Below are 23,204 nucleotides of genomic sequence, written 5' to 3' on the forward strand. Positions count from 1 at the left end.
TTTTTTTAATTCATTAGTACTTTTATGTAATGAAAGTTTAAGGAAATTGGCATCTTCTTCTTGCTGGAAAACTTTTTATACAGTAAATCAAGACCAAACTTTTGACCTGGCTTTTATGGTGTTCTCAGAATTGTGTCATTACTGCACATTAGAATCATCTGGGGAGCTTAGAAAAACTACTTCAGCCTCATCCCCAGCGATGCTCACTTGATCTAACGTTGCTCTGGGTTGGGGTCTTAGCGAGAGTAGTTTTATAATTTTCTCATGTGCAGCCAGGATTGAAAACTGCTGTTCTACTGTGGTAAGGCTGGTTTCCTCACTATCCTTACAAAATCTGAGTTAGTCCCATCTCTTCTGCTTCATTCTTATATACTTAATGTGTTTAGAATATTATTTACTACATTACACATTGAGAGGACTCAGGAGAGAATTTGGTTTTACGATTTAGGCCTGGAATATTTGGCTTTGTCCTGAGCAACTAACTTTTTTTATTCTTAGTATCCAGCCTAGACCCTGACACATCTTACTTGTTTAGCATTGTTGAATATATGCAGGCTTACTTGTTTACTCTGTATAGGCTGCCGTAAAACGCAGAACTGAATTTGTGGTTCACCTCTTGTAAGCTTGACAGATCTCTTGGCATATATATTTCCCTATTGATTATTTTATACAAGAGAATATGTGTGATATATATGTCATTGAGCATAATAAAATATTCATAAACCCACCACTCTACTTGAGAACTAAGTTGGTATATGATTGTTTAAGCTATTTTTTCATTGTGAAAGTAACATTGGTTGGCAGTATTGAAGTTTAATGTAGTAAGTAATTAAGATTAAGGACTCTGGAGTGAGAATGCTTAGATTCAAATCTCAGTTCCACTACTTTTTATGTGTTTTACCTTGAGCAAGTCATTCTGTTTCTGTGCCTCTCTTTTTCTCATTTGTAAAGTTATATCTACTTCCTAGAAATAAGTTTAAAATTACGAAATATATGTAAACCGTTTTATACAGAATAAATTCTTAGTAATGTTATACCTGTTGTATTACAAAAGACTCTTAAAGTTAACAGTGCTTCCTCTCATTTTTAAGAAATTAAAGTTTTTAACAGTTTGGTGTATGTAATAGACCTTTGCAACTGTCACCTCTCACCTAGACCAATGAAATAATGGCCTCCAAGTTGGTCTCTCAGTCGTCCTCTGTTTATGCCCCTCCCTTGATTAAAAACCCTGTAATAGCTTTCTCTTGCCTTGCATCACATTCCTCTCTGCCTTTTTTCTTCCATACTGGCCTGCATCAGTGTCTTGAGCATGGCATGCAGTTTTCTACCTCAGGAGTTTGATACTGCTGTTCTCTTTGGGAATATTTGTGCCCTCTACTTTGCTATTTTGACCACTAATTATTGTTTGGCTTTTTTCCCTCCTTTTTCTTTTTTATTTAATTTTGCAGTATAGTATTTATTAAATGAATTCAGTGAACCTTCCTGGATATGCACATATACCTCTTGCTAGATCCTCTAGTCTATCATAAGCTCTCAATGCACCCTATACTTTTCCTTCAGAGAACTTTTCATTGTACTTAATTGTTTGGATGATATTTGATTTGCAGTCTCCTTACCACAACTAGACTCTAACAACCAGGAGTAGAGGCAGTGTCTTTGATGATGTCAATAAATATTTTATGCTCTCTAAGCAATTAGAATTAATTTTGTGCACTTACCTCATTCTTCATTTATCTACCTTCCCCCTTTCTATTCCTAATATACTCCGAAGATTAAAATGTTTTATTCATATTTTTGCAAAATACCTTCATTTTACGTCAGAACAAAAACGTTGTATAAATTAAGATTTGAAATGAATGTAAGACATAAATGAGATTTAAATTATGCTTTAGTTGAAGTAGCTTTATTCACTGAGTATTGTTGAATTTTCACCTTGTGGCAGTTTTTTGTTCATCATCAGATACTGAGTTAGTGTTACTATAATGGGGACTTAAGAAGTAAATACATATGCCCTTCAGGAGCTTACAATTTGGGAGGGATTTATAAAAATGCTGTAGAAAATGATTGGAGAAAATGACAATGCCTACTACATGATTTGGAATGAGAAAAGAGAGATCAGTATGCCTGGAGAAGAAGGAAATGGAAAGTTTCATAATTGTTTGTGTTCTTTGATATTTTAAAAACTTTCAATTTAGATTGAATCTTAAAAATATGAGAGAAGTAGAAAATATGAAATGGAAAGGCTTTGTTTTACAACGAAGCTCCCATTCCAAAAACTAAAATTTATTATATTAACGAATATATACAGTATATAAAATCTTATTGATTTTTTTTTTCTGAAGTTGGTTGTTATTTTATTGCATGCACTGAATAGTTACGTATCTCAGTAATTTTGAAAACAAAAGTCAGTTAGAAAAATCTTGCTTTTGACCACTCTGAATGATTTTCACCTTCTTCTATTCTGTAAATAGGGAACAGTGCCTACCAATCAGCTGCATCTAAGACAGTGAATATTTATTTTCCTAAAAAAGAGGCTGTCACTTTTGACCAAGCAAACCCTACACAAATATTAGGTAAGTGTATTTTAATTAAATAGTTTTCTCACATATCCACAGACTCCTTGAGTTGCTCTCAAGGCTGTTTCTGTCCTAAGCATGTGCTGGGAACCAGGTGCTTACATGATACAGACTTGTATTTTGGTATTACACAACTGAGTCAACTAAAAATACACGATGTGATAATGAACACTAATACTTTATAAGAAACCTTACACAAATATAAGTAAATGCTTTTTAATGACTTTAATGAGAAAAAAAAAATTAAAGGGGAAAACTATCAGTCACATTCCCTAAGCTCTTCACTGATTTCAGAAAAAAAATAATGAAAACAAATGAGTAAAGCATTTAAAAAACAAAGATCTTGTCTGTAAAAATGAAACTGCTCAGTTGGCTTTCATTGCTTTTTCTGTTAATGTTTTCCTCAAAACAAAATGACTAGGTTTTGGTTTTTGTTTGTTTATTTTTGACTGAGAGTATTACTAGCTCTGTTTTCCTCAAAGATTATGGTGAGAGTCTATTGAGATAAGATAACATACATACCTGAACATATGACAGGGTGTTATTGTTTTGGGGAGGTTTGTTTTGTTTCTCATCATCCTTCATACTATCTTTATAAAAATCATTCATAGGTCTTTTCTTAATTGTTTTATTTTTGAACAATAAAGAAGTGTATACACACTTCTGGACAACTTGACATTTTTAAACTCCTGTACAAATATAAAAGATTTCTTGCTTTTTTGCATTCCCTTAATAAACTGTTTTAATATTCTGTTAGTGTTAAGCAAAATGCCAAAGAATAATGAAATAGATCCAAGTTTCCAGTTATGATAGATAAAAATTTGTAAATTTGGACATTGTGTCTTCTTAAACCTTTTGTGATGGAAATTTGGGCTTTTTTATTCTTTGAGATGAAAATTTTTGAGGAAATAGTGTTAGATGACTCAAAGTAACATTAATGATGACAAAGATGCTGATATTGAAGATGCATGTGAAGAGTTTGAAAGAAATAGTTTCATGAAGTGTCAGTATTGTGGGAAGCAAATTAAATATGTTTTTTTAAAAATGTGATGTCAAATGTACAGATGAAACTAAGTCAATAAATTAAATATAAATACACATTTAGCTTTTTGACTTATTTCATTGACAGTCATAGAAGTTGCCATAAGTTGGCTAAAAGTTGTTATAAATTTTCTCTCTGAGAAAGTAGGGGATTGACTTATATATGACATAATATTACTTTGAAAAGCATTCAAAATGATAACAAATATGGTATACTTAAAAACTTATTCAAAGCAAAAAGCTTGAGAAGATCTTAGAAGACAACAGGTAACATAAAAATCATTACAGTAATCTTTCTTTTTCTATACTGTACTCAGCTTAAAATTACTCCCAGGCCTTATTCTTGTTTTATGGTCTTTGATAATTGCTGTGAAAAGTCTTACCTCCCAATGGTGTGTGGTAGAGTACTCTTATTGAAAATGTTGGCATTTGTGTGGTACATCTGCCTAATTACAGTTAGAGAATATTGAAGGTTTGGGTTTGGGTTCTAGGTAAACTGAAGGAACTTAATGGAACTGCATCGGAAGAGAAGAAGTTAACTGAGGATGACTTGGTACTTCTTGAAAAGATACTGTCTCTAATATGTAATAATTCTTCAGAAAAACCCACAGCCCAGCAACTTCAGATTTTATGGAAAGCTGTTAACTGGCCTGAAGGTACAGAAACACTCTTTAAAATGTAACTAGAAAGCAGAAAGTATATCTTTTAATTTCTATCCATACTACTGGTGTTTCTAGATTAAAGTTGACATGTTAGTTGAAATTCACATTGGGAAAAACTTCACTAAAAGGATTCACTATACCACTGTAACTTTACCACTGTAACAAAGCAAGCACAAAGCCTTGCTTTGGTCACATACCTTAAGAGAATCTGAAGGTAATGTAATGATCCCATACATGGACCATTTTGTATACTCTTTCAGAGCATTTGTGGATTCCCTGCAAGCCATCCACGAAACTCTTATCTAACCTGTTAAACATAGGCTACAGACGTTTGCTATAAGTATGTTTTCTTTTATTTAGTTAATTCTTTTTTATTCCAAAAGTGTCCTCTTCCCCATTATTTTTTTGTGTAATTGATTTATTGGAGAAGAAAATCATTTTTCCTGCAAAATGTCCCGTATTTTGAATTTGGCTGATCACCTAATGTGTTCCTCTATCTCTGTTTTTCCTGCTAGACATAATTAGATTCTTGTTCAGTAGTTTTTTTCAGGTGAATATCCTTTATACATGAGGTTGCATACTACCTTTATATCACAGGGCCCATAATTTCTGCTTTCCTGACTTTTAATGATGTTAAGAGTGTTTAGCGCATGCACTTACATGGTGTCTACCCAGTCCCTTAAATATAAATCCTTCCACCAATGTGTATAATAAGCATCCTGTTGGCATTTGTGAACTGGAATTCTCCTATAAAGAACTTTCCCTCAATTCTTTGGTCTTGTTTTAGGATTTTTTAAAAGCAGGTCCCAATCCTATTCTTTGCACAAAGATTTATTGAATACTAACTGTATGTCAAGCTATTTTAATAACCCAGGAGAGTTACCATATTTTTAAAGTAATGTGATCTTGTAGCAATAAATACAGTCTCTATAAATATGAAAAATCAGTTAACACAAGTTTCAGAAGTATACACATTTTGTAAAGCAGGCATATGATTTTTAATGTTTAAAATGTCTTTTTAACATTAATGAATTTTTCTTTTCAATAGATATTGTCTTTCCTGCACTTGACATTCTTCGGTTGTCAATTAAACATCCCAGTGTGAATGAGAACTTCTGCAATGAAAAAGAAGGAGCTCGGTTCAGCAGCCATCTTATCAGTCTTCTGAACCCTAAAGGAAAGCCAGCAAACCAGCTGCTTGCTCTCAGGACTTTTTGCAATTGTTTTGTTGGCCAGGCAGGACAAAAGCTCATGATGTCCCAGAGGGAATCACTACTGTCCCATGCAATAGAACTGAAATCAGGGAGCAATAAGAACATTCACATTGCTCTGGCTACATTAACCCTGAACTATTCTGTTTGTTTTCATAAAGACCATAACATTGAAGGGAAAGCTCAGTGCTTGTCAGTAATTAGCACAGTCTTGGAAGTTGTACAAGACCTGGAAGCCACTTTTAGACTTCTTGTGGCTCTTGGGACACTTATCAGTGATGATTCAAATGCTGTACAATTAGCCAAATCTTTAGGCGTTGATTCTCAAATAAAAAAGTACGCCTCGGTATCAGAACCAGCTAAAGTAAGTGAATGCTGTAGACTTATCCTAAATTTACTGTAACAGTGGGCTAGGGGACTGAGATTTTAAATTGATAAGTTTTTTTTTTTTTCTCATATTTCACATGACTGATTACAGATGATGAAAAGAATGCTGTGGATTAAGTAAAATTTCAGATCTTGTAAAGTGGGGGCGGGGGAGGTGAAACAAAAGAGAAATAAAATTTTTGCACTGATGAACTGTGAAATTTTCCTGGGTAATGGGGATAGGTTCAGAGATAAATTAAGAATGAGCTGTGACCAACAGCAACGCAACTACGGTGGTGTAATTCCCTTACCTTAGCAAACTAGGAGAAGACAAGGGCTTTTATTTATGTAATCTGCTTTACTACTTATACCCCCAGACTGTTAATTGTTGGTGGTTGTCTTTTATTTAATTTCTGCTCTACTCATTTTCATTGCTGGATGCTTTCAACAGCACTGATTGATTTCAAAGTCTTGTTTTAGGACAACTACTTTAGAATTTTTAAAATTAAGTTTGTTATAAATTATTCCATATATTGAAAAGATATAAAATAATTTCTTCATTTAAGTTCTTTGTAAATAGAAAGTTTGCTTGATGGCTCATTTTTAGTTCAAGTAAAAGCAAATTACTAAGCTGTGTTATGTGTATCAGTTCAGACAGATGAAGCCCCAAATTGACTACAGGCTTATGATCCAGTTTCTTTTCCCCTTCACTATTTGAGGTAACTTCATTATTCATTCCAATTTCGATATCTGATTGTCTATTTTTGGTCATTTCCATTATATCAAAGGGAATTTGGAATGTGTTGAATATTATCAGGCAATTGAGTGAGCAAGAATACATCAAACTGTTATTTGCAAGTCCAGAGACTGTCATGGGAAATTAGTATTTTTGAGCCTCTAACATGGTCCCGGTATAGTGCTAAACACTTGGATATTTAATTCCCAAATCCTGTTAAATGTAGTGTGATGTTATCTCTATTTTCAGAAGTAAAGATAGTGGGATGAATCATGATGGAAAAAAGGAAAAGTACAAACCATGCCATACTTCCTAGAGAGGGAGGGGTCACAAATTTGTCTATGAACATCCTAGCAACTAACACCAAGAAGGAACCAACCCATTAATTATATAATTTACTGTGTCTAAGAGAACCTTAATTTCTTAAGAGAAGTGTAACTATTCTTAATCTAAAATAGCATCATTCCCAACATTTATGATATATAGAACCGTGAATTTCCTGGCTTAATGCCAAATTGCAGTCTAAGAAGACCAGTTCTTCCCCAATAAGAGAGGAATGGTTTGATTGTCTAGATTAATCCAAGGAAAAACTTTTGGAATATCAAAAGAGAATGGGTAAAATGTAAATTGAGGGGATATATATTTTGCTAAGTATTAAATTGCAATTTTCTGGTGTGTACCCAGACGTTAAATATTGTTTGCTGGTTCCATTAGTTACCTGTGCTCTGCTTTTTGTTGAATTGGGATTTAGGGGGTTAAGTCAAAGTTAAATGACTGCATTAAGAGTATAACTGGGTCAGCCTGGTTCAGTGCTTACAATACAGTGCTTTCTTTTTAACATGTCATGTTTAGCATGCAATTGTAAGTACAATTTATCTGCAATATTTTGAAATACTAGGTACCTTTGTATAATGGTAGGATGTAAAGTCTTCGTTAAGAATAGTTTACTCTTCAAAATGTAAGGGGTGGCAAATGGTAAACACTGTTTGCTTCCCATTAGTGTACAAGTGTTTTTATAACCACTTTTATTATACTGTTATTGTCATGTTTATTGAAGAAAAATTACAAAATACAGTTTAGCAAAAAGGAAAAAAAATCCCACTTGAAAGATAAGTGGTGATCTAATTGTTTTAAAGATTTTTTTAAGTTACTTTTTTCCATGATTCCCTTATTTTTTTTTCTGAATAGAAAAATACACATTCATTGCATAAAACACACACACATTAAATAAAAATTGCCTATAATTCCACTACCCAGAGAGAATCATTCTTGACATCTTGTGCCATATCAATTGGTATGTAAACATGTTTTATTTTTTTAAAAAAGGATTGTATTATACACATTGTTCAATAACCTGATTTTTAAACTTGACATATAGTACACATATTTCCACCTTAATAAATATAATATTATGTTATATCGATGTGCCCATTTCCTATTATCTGACATTGTTTCCTATTTTCAGCTATCAAGCAATGCTATGGCAAATCTCACAAGTTTCTTACTAATTCCTTAGGATACATTTTGTACTTGGAATTGGTGGGTCAAGTTAATGCACATTTTTAAACTTTGATAAATGTTGCCAAATCACCTCCAGTGGTAAAAGTCTTGGAGTTAATGTCCTTCATATTGCGTTAGAAACAGTTGCCTGCAAAAGAGCTAAGTTATCATTGTCTCCAACTCATTAACTATTATAGTCCCCCTTTGGCATTACATTTTTAAAAATGAGCATTTTAGGGAATTCCCTGGCTGTCCAGTGGTTAGGACTCCGTGCTTCCACTGAAGGGGGGCAGGGTTCAATCCCTGGTTAGAGAACTAAGATCCCCCATGCCACACGGTGTGGACAAAAAAATAAATAAATAAAATGAGCATGTTATGATTTTTTTTCATGACTAGCTGAATTTATAACTAAATAACAATGTGACAATTTTTTTTATCTACCTCATAATCAAAATAATGGAAGAAGCATAGCTAAAAACCTTCTTCACAAAGATAATTCTGGGGATAAGACTGGGTTATGGCTTCCTTAGCAGTTATCACTGTATATTATGGTTATTTTGTGAAAAAATAATAAAATGTATAGAGGATCATTAGTGACGTATCATCCTTCCTAGAGGTCTTGAGATATAAATTACCCACCTGAGAATAGGAAATGTTATTCAATCATTAAAAAAATAAATTATAATTAATTTCTAGTGCATTTTTCTGTAGAAAATTATACACAGTATCTCAGTCTGTTTCGGCTGCTACAACAAAAATACCATAGATTTGGTGGCTTACACAACAAACGTTTACTTCTCACAGTTCCCGGAGACTGGAAGGTCCAGATAAAGGTGCTGGCATATTTGGTGTTTGGTAAGGGCCCGCTTTCTGGCTCTTACATGCTGTCTTCCTGTGTCCTTGCATGGCAGAAGGGAGGGGGGAGCTCTCTGGGGACCCTTCAGTCCTGAGGGCTCCACTCCCATGATCTAATCACCTCCCGAAGGCTCCACCTCCAAATACCATCACGTAGGAGATTAGGTTTCAACATATTTTGAGGAGGCACATTCAGCTGTAGCACACAGTGTAGTTGTCATTATAAATACAATTTTGAAGACTCATTTAACATTTTTCCATGTGTTTCAATTTTTTAATGAAAATGTTCATACATACAATGAACACTCATGGACTTGCCAACTACGTTCTGCAGTTGTTAACATTTTGCCATATTTGCTTTATCTCTGTTGTTAATACTTCCATTTGAAATTATTTAAAAATAAGTTACAAATAACACACTTATCAACTAAATACTTCATTATGCATCTTTTAAGAAAAAAACATTTTAAAGAATATTCTTATTAATAACCACGTACTAAAAGAATTAGTAATTTCATAACATCTAATATCCAGTGTATATTCAGATTTCCTCATTGTCCTAAGAATGTTTTTTATAACTTTTGTTCTAAAGGATCTAATCTAAAAAATCAAGGTTTATGTATTGAATTTAGTTATTTGGTTATATGGCTGTTTGGTCTCTTAATCTAAAACAGTTCTTCCATCTCCTTTTTTTTTTTTTTTATCATTGACTTTGAAGTGTGTTGGCCAATCCAGAATGTTAACTACTCCCGGTTTGTATTTGTAAAAAATATTCTTATAACCCTACTGTATTATCTACTGTTGCTTAATAAATTACCTCAATACTTAGTGACTTAAGATAACACACATTTATTATCTCAAATTTTCTGTGAGTGAGGAATCCTGCCACAACTTAGCTGGTTCCTCTGCTTCTTGGTTTCACATGAAGCTGCAATCAAGGTGCCCACCAAGGCTGGGGTCTCATCTGAAGGCTGGACTGGGGAAGGATGCATTTTTTAAGCTTACTTATGTAGTTAGTGTTCAGTTATTTTTGATTGCTGAGTTAAGGACCTCAGTTCCTAGCTGGCTGTTGGCCAGAGGCTGCCATCAGTTTTGCCTGGTGGGCCCCTCTGACATGGCCAGTTGCTTCATCAAAGCCAGGAAGAGAGAGTCTGCTAGCTGGACCAACAAGAATCTTTATAATTTAATCACAAACATGACATCCCCTCAACATCAAGATACTCTATTGCTTGGAAGTAAATTAAGAAAAGTGGATTACACAAGGTTATGAATACCAGGGAGGGGGATCTTTGGTGGCCCTCTTAGAATTTGCCTGCCACACCTATTTCCTATAAACTGAAAGCTAAATCCAAAGGCTTGGTTAGATTGAAATTAGACTATTGTGGCCAGAATATTCACAGGTGATTAGTACTTGTTTTTTGTGTGATTTTTTTTTACTTGATTGCATCATATCTGAGCTTCCTTAATGATGTTTTCCTTCCCTTAACTAAAGGAGGTTAGGAGAATAAAAATGGTATAATTGGCATTCTAGTTACCATCTCAACAAAGATGGGGGAACTTTTTTTTGAAGTTTTCTTGTTAAATATTTTTCCACCTGTCTGCTTCCCAAAGTGGTTACCAGGTTTTATTTGTTTAATATTTGAAATTAGGATGCTTGTTTCCCAGGGATACTAAGAAAGGCAGGATCTTGACTTTGAGGGCAAAAGTAAACCACTCATGCCTGTCATGGAGGAAAACAGCCTTCAGAATAAGGTGGGTAATGGAAGTTTTAGAGGAGAAAGTTGACCAACATACTTCTGTAAAGTAGGTAGGCTGATATTGATCCTAGGCCTAAGATGAATTTCTGGGACTTAAAACTTAACCCTGGGTTTCCTGGACACTTTATAATAAATCAGAAAAGTATAATGTCCAAGTGGCAATGATATTTTCATTAGATAGGATGTGATAGAGATAACATCACTCTACATTTAAGGCATATGATATAGCAATGTTTACTCAATGGTTTGCAACTGTATTTAAAACCAACCAGTTGAGCAGCACTGCAAAGAACAGATGAATTTAAGTAAACTAAATAGCATGCATTAAGCAAGTACATTATGCTATTTCTTATATTTACCATTATTTCCATGGGGCAAGTACTGCTAGTAATCTTACTTTTGCAGGTGAAGAAACTGAAAGAGGTCAAGTAAATTTTTTTGACAAGTCAGTAGTAACAAAACAACAAAATTATATTTAAAAAATGATGTTGGCAAAACTGGATATCCGTATGGAGAAAAATCTCGATTTGTAGTAGCCTCTTCACTTTATCATAATAGCAACTATGATGGTTGGTAGTGGCATGTAAGGTTGATAAATAGAGCAGAAAAAAGTGGCCTGAAACAAGTCCTCAAACCACATTTCTTTCATTCTTGTGTCTTCAAAGGAACTAATAAATTCAAGAAATGTTTGCTTACATCTACCTCATTTAAAATTTCAATAGTAAGAGCAACCAGAGATGCAGTGTAATATAGCAAAAGAGTACTGGCTTTGGAGTTAAAAAGCCATATAGTTCAGTGATATTTCCACCACTTACTAATGAGTTAAGGCAAGTTGCTTAACCTCAGTCCCAGTTTACACATCTCTACATTGAGATTTCATAAAATAGAAGCATAAGATATTTGTGTAAAAGCCTAGCAAAATACGGGCTTCCCTGGTGGCGCAGTGGTTAAGAATCCACCTACCAATGCAGGGCACACAGGTCCGAGCCCTGGTCCAGGAAGATCCCACATGCCGCGGAGCAACTAAGCCCGTGCGCCGCAACTACTGAGCCTGCGCTCTAGAGCCTTTGAGCCCAACTACTGAAGCCTGTGCGCCTAGAGCCGGTGCTCTGCAACAAGAGAAGCCACAATAACGAGAAGCCCGCGCACCGCAAGGAAGAGCGGCCCCCGCTCGCCGCATCTAGAGAAAGCCCGCGCATAGCAATGAAGACCCAACGCAGCCAAAAAAAAAAAAAAAAAAAAAAGCCTAGCAAAATATCTGCCACATATGTGTTTATCAAGCATTACTTTCAAAGATAACCAAGTCTAACATCTTCTTTAACAATGAAAGTGACTGCTGTGTACAAAGAATATTTAAAAGGAAAAGAAAAATACTAGATTTTATTGCTACAGGGGGAAAAAGTGCCCATGTAGGTGGTAGGGGGTGGTGGTGTCCTGATGATTTTTTAATAAAAGCAGTTGGTTGGAACTCTAAACACAAATATCCTTACACTTCTTTATAATGCTACAGAACCTCACCATGAAATATAAAGGCATTTCTGTTAGAATATAAGAATCACATCTACCCATCCTACAGCTGTAGCATTGAACAGTGACTCATTTGATATCAAACAGCGTTGAAGGTCCTTCTCATAACTAGCAGAGAAATACAAGGAAAGAGGGGGCAGGGGGAGTCTAGAAAGTATGCATATAAGTTAACTATAGCCACAGTAATACTGCACAGAAAACAATAACAAAAACGATAGCATTTATTTAGCTCAGGAGTTACAAGTTTGGGGTTTGGCTGATCCTGGCTAGGCTCATTTGTGACTCTGCTCTGGACTTGACTGGATAGCTTAGCTGGGGCAGCTGAGCCCTATTTGTCTCCACTTTCTCCTGGGACCCATGGGCTAGTCTGAGTATATAATTTTCATGGTGATGGTGGAAGCACAAGAGTGGACCATCCTAACTGCACAAGCTTTTTTTTGAGACTGCTTGCTGCACATCTGCTAATATCCCCTTGGCTTCATTAAGTCATATGGCTGACTCCACTTTGCAGGAATTATGTCTCTAGTCAGTGGAAGAAGGACATTATTAAATTACATGGCAAAGGGCATGAAGACAGAGAGGTGAAGACCTGGAGCCATTAATGCCATTTACCACAGTGGCGACATAAAAGAAGCTCTGTGTGGATCTGCAACTTCTCAGTACAGAGTTTAACAAGCATTGAGTTTCTAGCACGTGCCAGATACTGTATTATATGTTGAGACTACAAAGATATGTAATACACGGCCTCTGTTCATGAGAACTAACAGTATTTTGAAGAAGATATTAGCAAGTGCCTGCAGTAGAGAGTTTTGGTTGCTCTGTAGGGAGAACAGTAGGTTACAAAGGAAAAAGAGGCTAATCTTAGCAGGGTTCAGAATGCAAGTGATTTGGAAGGGTTTTAAATAAGTGATACTTGAAGTGAAATCTTAGATGTAGTTAAGATGAGTGGAGGTGGGGTTTTTGAATAGTCTCAGAGGGTATATTTCTAGGAAAGATATGGGGCAGCAGAAAAAAATGCTGTTCTTGGAACATCTTACATGTCGTAAGTTGTATTAATTAGGACTCTAGGTTGCAAGTGACAGAAAGTAACAGATCAGCTTAAAAAAAAAAGAATTATTGGCTCACTGATGAAAAATGACACTTTCTGTGTCTTGTTTCAGCAAGTGTCTCTTGTTGGTCTCATTCTCTTAGCATCCTTCTCAGGACAGGGAACATGACAACTAGCAGCTATGAGGTAACTTCCTTATAGTTCATCATTTAAGATGAAAGAGCAAAATTCTCATCTAATGTCTCTTTATAAAATTCCAGCGAAGTACTGATTGGCCCCAGCATTAATGCATCCTGTCCGTAGCCAATCACTGTGATTAATGCTCACTGGGTGAACTCATTGAAGAGTAGTTATGAAAATGGCATATAAATCCCAATCTCTGTCCACCCTCCTGTATATTTGTTCCAGGGCAGAAAAGCAGTCCTGCATCTGCTTGCAGAGCTTTTAAGCTTATAACAATATTTAGTGCTGGGCCTCTTAAGCTCTATAATATTGGGTTGAACCATATGAAACTGTCACCATTCAACCAGTTTTGACTTAGAAAAAAGGCAATTTCATATGGTTCAACCTAAATAAGCCAGTGGCATCTCACTGACTCTAAGCCAACCTGGATGTCTCTGTCATATTCACACCATGAGTCAAAGCCCTTTCCCTGTCTTCATGACCTCATTTAAGCTTAATTACCTCCTTAAACTCCCTACCCCAAATATAGTTATATTGGGTTAGTTAGGGTTTCTACATATAAATATTGGAGGAACATAATTCAGTTCATAACAAGGTCACAACAATTACATGTTACTGATTTTATGTATTTATTCTGTCTGTGAATATACTGTAATATTCCCATTCCTTTCAGGCATGAGACTTAATGAGGCCAATAAGGAACTCCTGAGGGTACAGTGGGCTTGGCCTCAGCATTGACTTTAGAAGGCAAATATAAGGGTGGAATGGGGAGTGGAGACAGCTATTTTCCCAGACCTGGGATTGCCCCTGCAATCTGGTTTGTTTTAGGCACTTACTAAATAGTTGCTGAGTGACTGAGACAGGTAGGGAATGTGGTCAAAGGGAGGTTTCTTTTTTCAACTGCTTTCTGTCACCTCAATGAAAGTTAGAAAATTACTACCACCCAGCTAGTGTTGCCCTATCCTTACCTTTTTTCCTTCCGTGGCTAAAGGCCTCAGCTGAGACCACCGAAGCCAAAAGGTGACACTTTTTTTTATGTGTTCTTGATCTCTGATTTTAAAACCTGGCTTGTGTTTAGATCCAAAAATCCCACACAGCAGCCCACAAAAGCTAACATTTATAAAACTATGACCCATAATCTATTTTCAAAAACTCACTCGTCTTTTTCTTGTCCCTCATGCATTCTATGCAGGAAATACATAATCTCCGGAAATACTCCCTAAATTCTCTTCTATTCTTTTCCATTGCTGCCTTCACGCACTGCTCCTTTTCTTTTGCATTTCTTGCCTCAAATCCCTTTAAAAAAAATGGTCTGGGATCTCCTTATTGGTGACCTCCACTCCTAAACTCTTCTTGTTTTCCTCTCCTTCAAAAAACCAAGAACTAGTGTGAAACGGCAGTTTATGAGGAAAGAAGGAAGAGAGAAAAGGTAGCAACACTAATACGCCAATAGTATTTTATTCCTGCTCCCCTTTCCCCAACATAAAGAATTAATTTACATTTAGCAGGTCGCTATACTTATTCTAGTAGAAAAATGGTTAAACAATACCAGACTACTTGATGATGAGGAAACAGTGCTCCAATCAGTGGAAAAGTACTCAACACTGTAAGTCAAGAATCCAAGTTAAAACTACTATTATTATGTGTTAGAACAAATTCTTACGAAGATTTCAGTGTATGCATGACATTCTAAGTTGGTTCAGCCCTTCTTTTTCAAAGGAACTCGATTAAATAGAAGAAAAATAAGATGCTTATATCCTTTGATCAGTTTCTTTTTTTTGAGTACAAAATAATGTAAATTTTTTCTTGTTATTTACAGCGGCATTTTTTTGACAATGTGCCAGGCTGTCAACAACCTAAGCGCCAGTATTTGAATATTAAATAACTTGAGAAAGAATAAATACAAGCGTCAAGGGCCTTTAGAGTGAAAAGGAATCATGCCCAGAGAGTAGTGTTAATGGGGGAAAACAAAGAAGCAGAAGACCCTACTCTTGTACAACTCCCTAAAATACATTAAAAAAAAAAATCTATCCACGTGATGATGATAATGAGATTTCCCTTAAATTTTCTTTATTGTTGTTAGTGTCAACCAAAAACTGAAAGACAAATGACACTGGAGAATCAAACAATATACCTTTACCTTACTGTGTATTGTATATAGACAAAGATAGAAAAACAGTATCAATAAGGCAAAGAGTTGCTGTAATGCTCCGCCTTCGGCCCTTTGTAGGGGTATGAAGACAAACAACAAAAAACGACCCACGCTGCTCACCTGTCGCAAACTCAAGCCTACCTCCTCGGCTGGCGGAGGCAGCGCTATTGGTTCCGGCCCCGCCTCCAGAAACGCCTCCTGACGTCATCGATGCGGCCGGAAGTGACGTCAAAGCTGCGACGACCCCGTGCCCGCTGCTAACTGCTGCGGTAGGCTTTCGGTCGATCCAGAAGCGGCGGGCTTTCCCCGGATGGTTGCAGCAGAGGGATCATGACGGGGAAGAAGTCTTCCCGGGAGAAGCGGCGCAAACGAAGCGGTCAGGAGGCGGCGGCGGCGCCCGCGGCGCCGGACCCGGTTCCCGCCGTCGCCAGCGGCGGCAGTGGAAGCACCAGCGGTTGCGGGAGCGCCAGCGGCTGCGGGAGCGTCACCTGCTGTGGGAACACCAGCTTGAGTGGAAGTGTCACTGGCGGTGGGAGCGGCGGCAGCTGCTGGGGTGGGAACAGCGTGGAGCGCGGTGAGCGCCGTAAGCGGAGGAGCACTGACTCATCTGCCAGCGTCTCCGGCTCCTTGCAGCAGGTGCGTGCGTGCTTTTCTCGCCTCTTCTCGAAGCGGCTGCGTTTCCGGAAGAAGGTGGGCGAGGAGCGGAATGTAGCAGCGGGATGCGGAGCCGGAGGTATATCATATCATGTTAGCGCTGCGATCCTAAGGGGTCCCGTGTTTGAAGTTTACGTTCCTAAGTTCCCTTGAACCCCACACTTCCACGTCTTGAACTTAAAGTTTCCGAATTTACCGATCGTCTGACTCATACTGCTTTTGGCTTCTTCCACTCCTGTGGTCTCCTCAGTCTCCTTGAAAAGTATGGGTCAGGAACTACCCTTCAGTGCCCTTGCGAGCCGCGCTTTATTTCTCTCTTCCTCCACGTTACAAGATGAGAAAATTGAGGCTCAAAGAGGTTAAGGAAGTCTACCCACAGCCACAGTTTGTTAATAACGCCTACATTTGAATGCAATATCTTTATTAAAAGCCATGTTCTTTATGCTCCATCGACCTAGCAAGATATTAACGTTTGTAAAAAAAAGTTTGCTTACATTATAAAACAAATGCATGAATACATACTTTAAATGTATACAACACAGAAATGAAGGGAAAATCATGGAAGTCTCTATGCTTCCCCATTAATAGTTTGATATGCAGCCTGTTTATTAACTCTCGTCAGCCCTGATAATTCTTTTATTTATTTAAAATTTTTTTAAAAAATTTTTTATTGGAGTATAGTTGATTTACAGTGTTGTGTTAGTTTCAGGTGTACAGCAAAGTGCTTCAGTTATACACGTACATATATCTATTCTTTTTTAGCCCTGATATTTCTTATTTTTTGTCCTTTTCAAATTTTTATTTATTTATTTTTGGCTGCGTTGGGTCTTTGTTGCTGCGCACAGGCTTTCTCTAGTTGCAGTGAGTGCGGGCTGCTCTTCATGGCGGTGCGCTTCTGTTGTGGAGCACGGGCTCTAGGCGCACGGGCTTCAGTAGTTGTGGCACACGGGCTCAATAGTTGTGGCTCACGGGCTCTAGAGCGCAGGCTCAGTAGTTGTGGCGCACGGGTTTAGTTGCTCTGCGGCATGTGGGATCTTCCCGGACCAGGGCTTGAACCCATGTCCCCTGCATTGGCAGGGGGATTCTTAACCACTGCCACCAGGGAAGTCCTTTTCTTTCTTTTTAATCTAAAGCTTTTAGTATAGTGTTGAACACAAGCATTCATAGTAGTCATTCTTTTCCCATGTGGAAACATTTCCCATAGTGGAAACATTTCTAATTTTACACCAGTAAGTGTATTTGCCATAGGTTCTGAAAGATACCTTTGATCAAGTTAAGGACATTTTCTTTAATTCGTGGTTTTCTGAGGGTTGTAGAGTTCTATCAGATGCCTTTAGGGCATTCTGTAGAGGTGATCAGTAGTTTTCATTCTTAATCTGATTATGTAATTTTATTGATGAGTTAACTTATATTGAATTGTCCTCAGCATTCTTGGGATAAATACTATTTGATTTGTTGATTTGGTTGTTGTACTCGGCTGAAATTCAGTATTTTTACTTTTGTGCCTATGTTCTTAAGTTAAATCAGCTTATTGTTTTTATTTTTGTAGTTATCCTGTCTTGTTTTGGTATCAGGGTTATGGTAGCCTTATGGATTGAGTTGGGAAAGCTTTGCATTTTTTTTTGGTGTGTTCCAGAGTAGTTTATATCTTTTTCTCAAAGATATGTCGGAACTTGACTGTTGGACCATACAGCTGTCGGGGTCTGGTGGATTTTTCTAGGGCTGGTTTTTTTCCTCTTAACTGCCATCTTTTTTCCCCCAAATTCTTCAATAGTTATAGATCTATGCATTTTTTCCACCCCTTTTCGATTCAGTTTTGGATATCACCATTCTTATCTTAAATAGTTTCCATGTCTTTAGTACTCTTTATTATTATGGGGAGACCAATAATAAGGATTCTATAAGCATTTGCATACAGAACTAAACGGTACTTCTCATGAGAAGTAACTGTATTTGTAAAAGAAAAAAAAGTCATTATATATTAGGCATGTAGAGAACATCACAAAATTCCAATAGTGCCATAATATTAGTTGTGTATTGCATTCCCTATTGTTGTTGTTAACAGCTTTATAGAGATATAATTCCCAAACCGTACAATTCACTAATTTCAAGTATACAGTTCACTGGTTTTTGAGTATATTCACAGAGTGGTGCAACCATCACTGTAGTCAATTTTAAAGTATTTTCATCATCCCCAGAAGAAACCCTATATGTAATTTTTAGCTGTCATCCCTACTAGCCCTACACCCATACACCCATTCTATTCCTAGGCAATCACTAATCTACTTTCTATCTCTATAGATTTTTTTTTTTTTTTTTTGGCTGCATTGGGTCTTCGTTGCTGCGCACGGGCTTTCTCTAGTTGTGGTGAGCGGGGCTACTCTTTGTTGCGATGTGTGGGCATCTCGTGGTGGCTTCTCTTGTTGCGGAGCACGGGCTCTAGGGCGTGCCAGCTTCAGTAGTTGTGGCACGCGGTTCTAGAGCGCAGGCTCAGTAGTTGTGGCACACGGGCTTAGTTGCTCTGCAACATGTGGGATCTTCCCAGACCAGGGCTCGAACCCGTGTCCCCTGCATTGGCAGGCGGATTCTTAACCACTGAGCCACCAGGGAAGTCCCCTCTATAGACTTATAAATTTCCCTGTTCTGGGCATTTTATATGAATAGAATCATATGTGATCTTTTGTGTCTGGCCTCTCTCACCTAGCATATTTGTTTTTCAGAGTCTGCCTATGTTTTAACACATATCAGTACTTCATTTCTTTTTGTAGCTGAATAATATTTCATTGTGTGGCTAATACCACATTTAATTATTTCATTTGTCAATTGATATAGACATTTGGATTGTTTCCAACTTTTGGCTATTATGCATAATGCTGCTATGAGCATTTGTGTACAAGTTTCTGTGCAGACATTATGGTTACATTTCTTTTGGATATATATCCAGGAATCTGCATCATATGGCAACTTTATAAGGAACTACAAACCGTTTTCCAAACCAGCTGCACTATTTTTTTTTTTTTTTTTTTTTTTTTTTTTGCGGTATGCGGGCCTCTCACTGTTGGGGCCTCTCCCGTTGTGGAGCACAGGCTCCGGACGCGCAGGCTCAGCGGCCATGGCTCACGGGCCCAGCCGCTCCGCGGTATGTGAGATCCTCCTAGACCGGGGCACGAACCCGTGTCCCCTGCATCGGCAGGCGGACTCTCAACCACTGCGCCACCAGGGAAGCCCCGACAAACTTTTTTTTTTTTTTTTTTTTTTTTTGCGGTACGCGGGCCTCTCACTGCTGTGGCCTCTCCCGTTGTGGAGCACAGGCTCCGGACGCGCAGGCTCAGCGGCCATGGCTCACGGGCCCAGCCGCTCCACGGCATGTGGGATCTTCCCGGACCGGGGCACGAACCCGTGTCCCCATCGGCAGGCAGATTCTCAACCACTGCGCCACCAGGGAAGCCCTAGCTGCAGTATTTTATATTCCTACTAGCACCTTATGGGAGTTCAGTTCCTTTACATCCTTGCCAACACCTGAATTGCTTTGTGAGCCATTAGAACAAGAGCTAACCTTTGCTTTTTCAGTGTAATTTTCATAGTGTTCTTTAAAATTAGCTTGTTTTTAAACTGCATTTTAAACAGTTGCGTTAGAAAGTATAAAAAGGAAACCTACTTGAATAATATAGTTAGGGACTTTCCTGAGGAAATGACTTTTAAATTGTTACTTGAGTTTGTTGATCTTGGGAGTATAGAGTGATGGGAAAGTGGGGAAGAAAGACTCTCCTAGACAGAAGAACAGTGTGTACAAAAGCCCTGCCTGTATGAAATGAAGGGAGAACACCTTATGTTTGAGTAGTTCAGACAAGGTCGTTGTGTTTGGAACACAATGAGCACGAAGGACCTAATAGGCTATATTACCCTAAGAACAGTGGGAAGTCATTGACAGCTTGTATCAGTAAATAGGGAGGATGAGTATATTTGCATTTTATAAAATCCATTTTGGTGACAATATACAAAACAGATTGGCAAGACCTCAGATTAGATGTAGGGAGTCCAGTTAAGTGCTACTGAGGTAATCTAGGCAAAAAGAGTATGGTACCTTGGATCAGGATTATGGCAGTAGATTTGGAGAGACTGGATAGATTTGGGAGAAAGGAGGTAAAATTGATTGAAATGCCTTAAATTAATTGCCTGCTTTGAATATCATTAGGTATATAACAGTTTTTAAAATGATAGAGACTTCCCTGGTGGCCCAGTGGCTGAGAATCCATCTTCCAATGCAGGGGATGCAGGTTCGATCCCTGGTTGGGGAACCAAGATCCCACACGCCGCGGGGCAACTAAGCCTGCACGCTGCAACTACTGAGCCCATGCGCCTCAACTAGAGAGCCTGCGTGCTGCAAACTACAGAGCCCGTGTGCTGCAACTAAGACCCAATGCCACCAAAAAAAAATAATAATAAATAAATAAATATTTTTTAAAAAGAAATCTTTATTTAAAAAATGACAATAGCTTCTGGTAAGCAATGATACTTTATTATATAATATTTGTGGTTTATAACATTTTTGCTGCTATCCCATTTCTTTTTATGAATTAAGAAGAATGACAACGCATACATAAAATTCTTGGGTGAATTGTCTACTGGAGGAATATCGTATTCCACAAGTCTAAAATTGTAGGAAATCATTCAGTATTGAGTATATTTTCATTTTTGTGTCCTAGGATATTATCTCTTCACTTTTTCTCAATTTATTGATAATTACAGAGTGGAGAGTAACTTCAAAGAATACTGAGCAATTAAACAATCTTTCCTAGGGTTTTAAATAAATAATTTGTGCAAAAAAAGAATTTGGAAATGTTTAATGAAGATTTTATTAAATGAAAATGTATGACATTATAGACATATTTCTATTGTTTAATGGTTCTTTGTCTCTTAATTTTAGGAAGCAAAATATCTTTTGCCAACTCTGGAAAAAGAGTTATTCTTGGCAGAGCACAGTGACCTTGAAGAAGGTGGATTAGATCTGACTGTGGCATTAAAACCAGTTAGTTTCTATATATCAGACAAAAAAGAAATGCTTCAGCAGTGTTTCTGTATCATAGGAGAGAAGAAGTTACAGAAGATGCTTCCTGATGTGTTAAAGGTACTTCATTACATACATTATCAGGCTATCCACATATACAGAAATATACAAACACTTTTTTTATAGCAATCATTTTACTTAATGGAAATTATAATCGGATGTTTTCAACTAATATGAGCTACTTCAAAAAGATATAAAGAAGGGATTTTGTAGAACCATAAATGGCTTTGTATATTTAAAAATTTGCCAGGAAGAAATAGGGTACTTTACTATATTTAGGTAAGGAATTTTTTGACCTTCTGGAAATTATTCTATTAAATACAGGCAGTTTAAGTAACTAAGTTAGAGGTATACTGATTCTTTCTGGTGCTTTAAGAAGTAGTGTACTGCTGTGTAACAGTATGCAGTGATAGTTGGTAATAGCCTGTATTTCATTAAATTCATAAATGTTTTCATGTATTTATCTCTGAAAATTATTCAGGGAAATACATGGTATTCTAATTTTACAGATGTGGAAAAAAAGCCGTGGACAAGTTAAGCCCAACGTCATATATATCTAAGATGTATGGAGCTAGGACTTGAATATTTAAGCCTTTAGAGGTATTACCTAACATAAGTAGGCTGCTGTTAAGAATATATGGGCACCTACTTACTTTTCAGTTTGTTCTGTCATAATAAACATGACTTTATATATCCAAATCAAAACTCTATAAATTATAATGTTTACATGTTAACTGGCAGGTCTTTACATTTCATCCCAGAAAAAAATTTATGTGGCTTTTAATTTGTTTTACTGTAGGATTTTGCTTAAGCAGACTTTTTTTTTTTAAACGGTTGCTGTTTTCTAGTTTACATTGGTGCTGTGTTATGTAAATGCATTTTTTAAAATGTCATTTTCTTTAGAACTGTTCAATAGAAGAAATTAAAAAACTGTGCCAGGAACAGTTAGAGCTCCTGTCTGAAAAAAAAATCTTGAAGATTCTTGAGGGTAAGAATGCGTATTTCTACCTTCTGGTAACTTAGTGGTTAATACTATACTTAGCATAAATCCTGAGGGTATTCTTTTTTTTTTTTCTTTTAACTTGACTGTTACTTTAATTTTATTATTGGGTAATCACTGAGTATTTTTACCTCTGTTTGTACAGAAATATAGTTTACATATCAAAATAGCATCTCAGGAATGGACTTTTTGATGTATGTATGGTTTCTCCAAATCAGTTGTGTAGGTAAGAACATTAAGTTTGTGCACAATAAAAAAATGAAATAAAAAATGTTTACCCAAAATACTATAAAAAATTACTTATTGAGAAGGCAAAGCCTTCTCTTAAAATATTTAAAAATTTTCTGCTTTATATTCTTTCTGCTTTTAATTATCTGTTGAATACCATTTCTGCTCTAGTAAGACCCAAATGCAGAGTTAGAAGAATTGCCAACATTTCTGTCTGCCTGAAGTAAGACTCTTCTTTGTATATGTTACCTGTAGAATTTTGGATTTTAAAGCTTTTCTTTTTGGACTCTACAAGGATATTAGCATTAGCATTATAAGAGAAGGAACAAAAAAATGGAGAATTTCAATTTCCAGAGATAACATCTTTTTAAAATGTAAAATGGTGATAGATGTATACATGTGTGTATAGTTTGTAAGTATTATATGTATACACCTTCTTGCTTATATATATTTTGTACATTTATAAAATAGATAAAGGGAAGGCAATGACAAATACCTAATAAGGCATTTTAAATATAAGCAATTAAAAATGTCATCTTTCAGCAACTCTCAAGTTTTTTAATCGTCACTTTATACATGACACTTTCTGTATAATGATTAAATCACTCTGACATTTTATGAGCATGCTTTCAATTTTTTT

At 36.7% G+C, this 23,204-nt stretch overlaps 2 protein-coding genes across 3 annotated transcripts in view; both read left to right on the plus strand.

Annotated features, from left to right (window-relative positions):
* PLAA (phospholipase A2 activating protein) overlaps positions 1–5,972 on the plus strand; it is a 36,638-nt gene extending 30,666 nt beyond the window's left edge. Inside the window, exons 12-14 of the mRNA XM_081236633.1 lie at positions 2,472–2,573; positions 4,109–4,273; positions 5,328–5,972. Coding sequence (XP_081092759.1) covers positions 2,472–2,573; positions 4,109–4,273; positions 5,328–5,893 — 833 coding nt within the window. The 3' untranslated portion in view covers positions 5,894–5,972. The remainder of the gene's footprint in view (positions 1–2,471; positions 2,574–4,108; positions 4,274–5,327) is intronic.
* Positions 5,973–15,808: 9,836 nt separating this feature from the next.
* CAAP1 (caspase activity and apoptosis inhibitor 1) overlaps positions 15,809–23,204 on the plus strand; it is a 50,538-nt gene continuing 43,142 nt past the window's right edge. The window contains exons 1-3 of one of the 2 annotated variants that reach the window (XM_081236970.1): positions 15,809–16,250; positions 21,196–21,396; positions 22,240–22,324. In XM_081236970.1, the coding sequence (XP_081093096.1) occupies positions 15,945–16,250; positions 21,196–21,396; positions 22,240–22,324 (592 nt within the window). In that variant the 5' untranslated portion in view covers positions 15,809–15,944. Of the gene's footprint in view, positions 16,251–16,271; positions 16,348–21,195; positions 21,397–22,239; positions 22,325–23,204 lie in introns of those variants that run through there. The other variant, XM_081236971.1, reaches the window with a different exon arrangement.

This window comes from Mesoplodon bidens (assembly GCF_964165515.1).
Source record: "Mesoplodon bidens genome assembly, chromosome: 6".
NCBI classification, from domain to species: Eukaryota; Metazoa; Chordata; class Mammalia; order Artiodactyla; family Ziphiidae; genus Mesoplodon; species Mesoplodon bidens.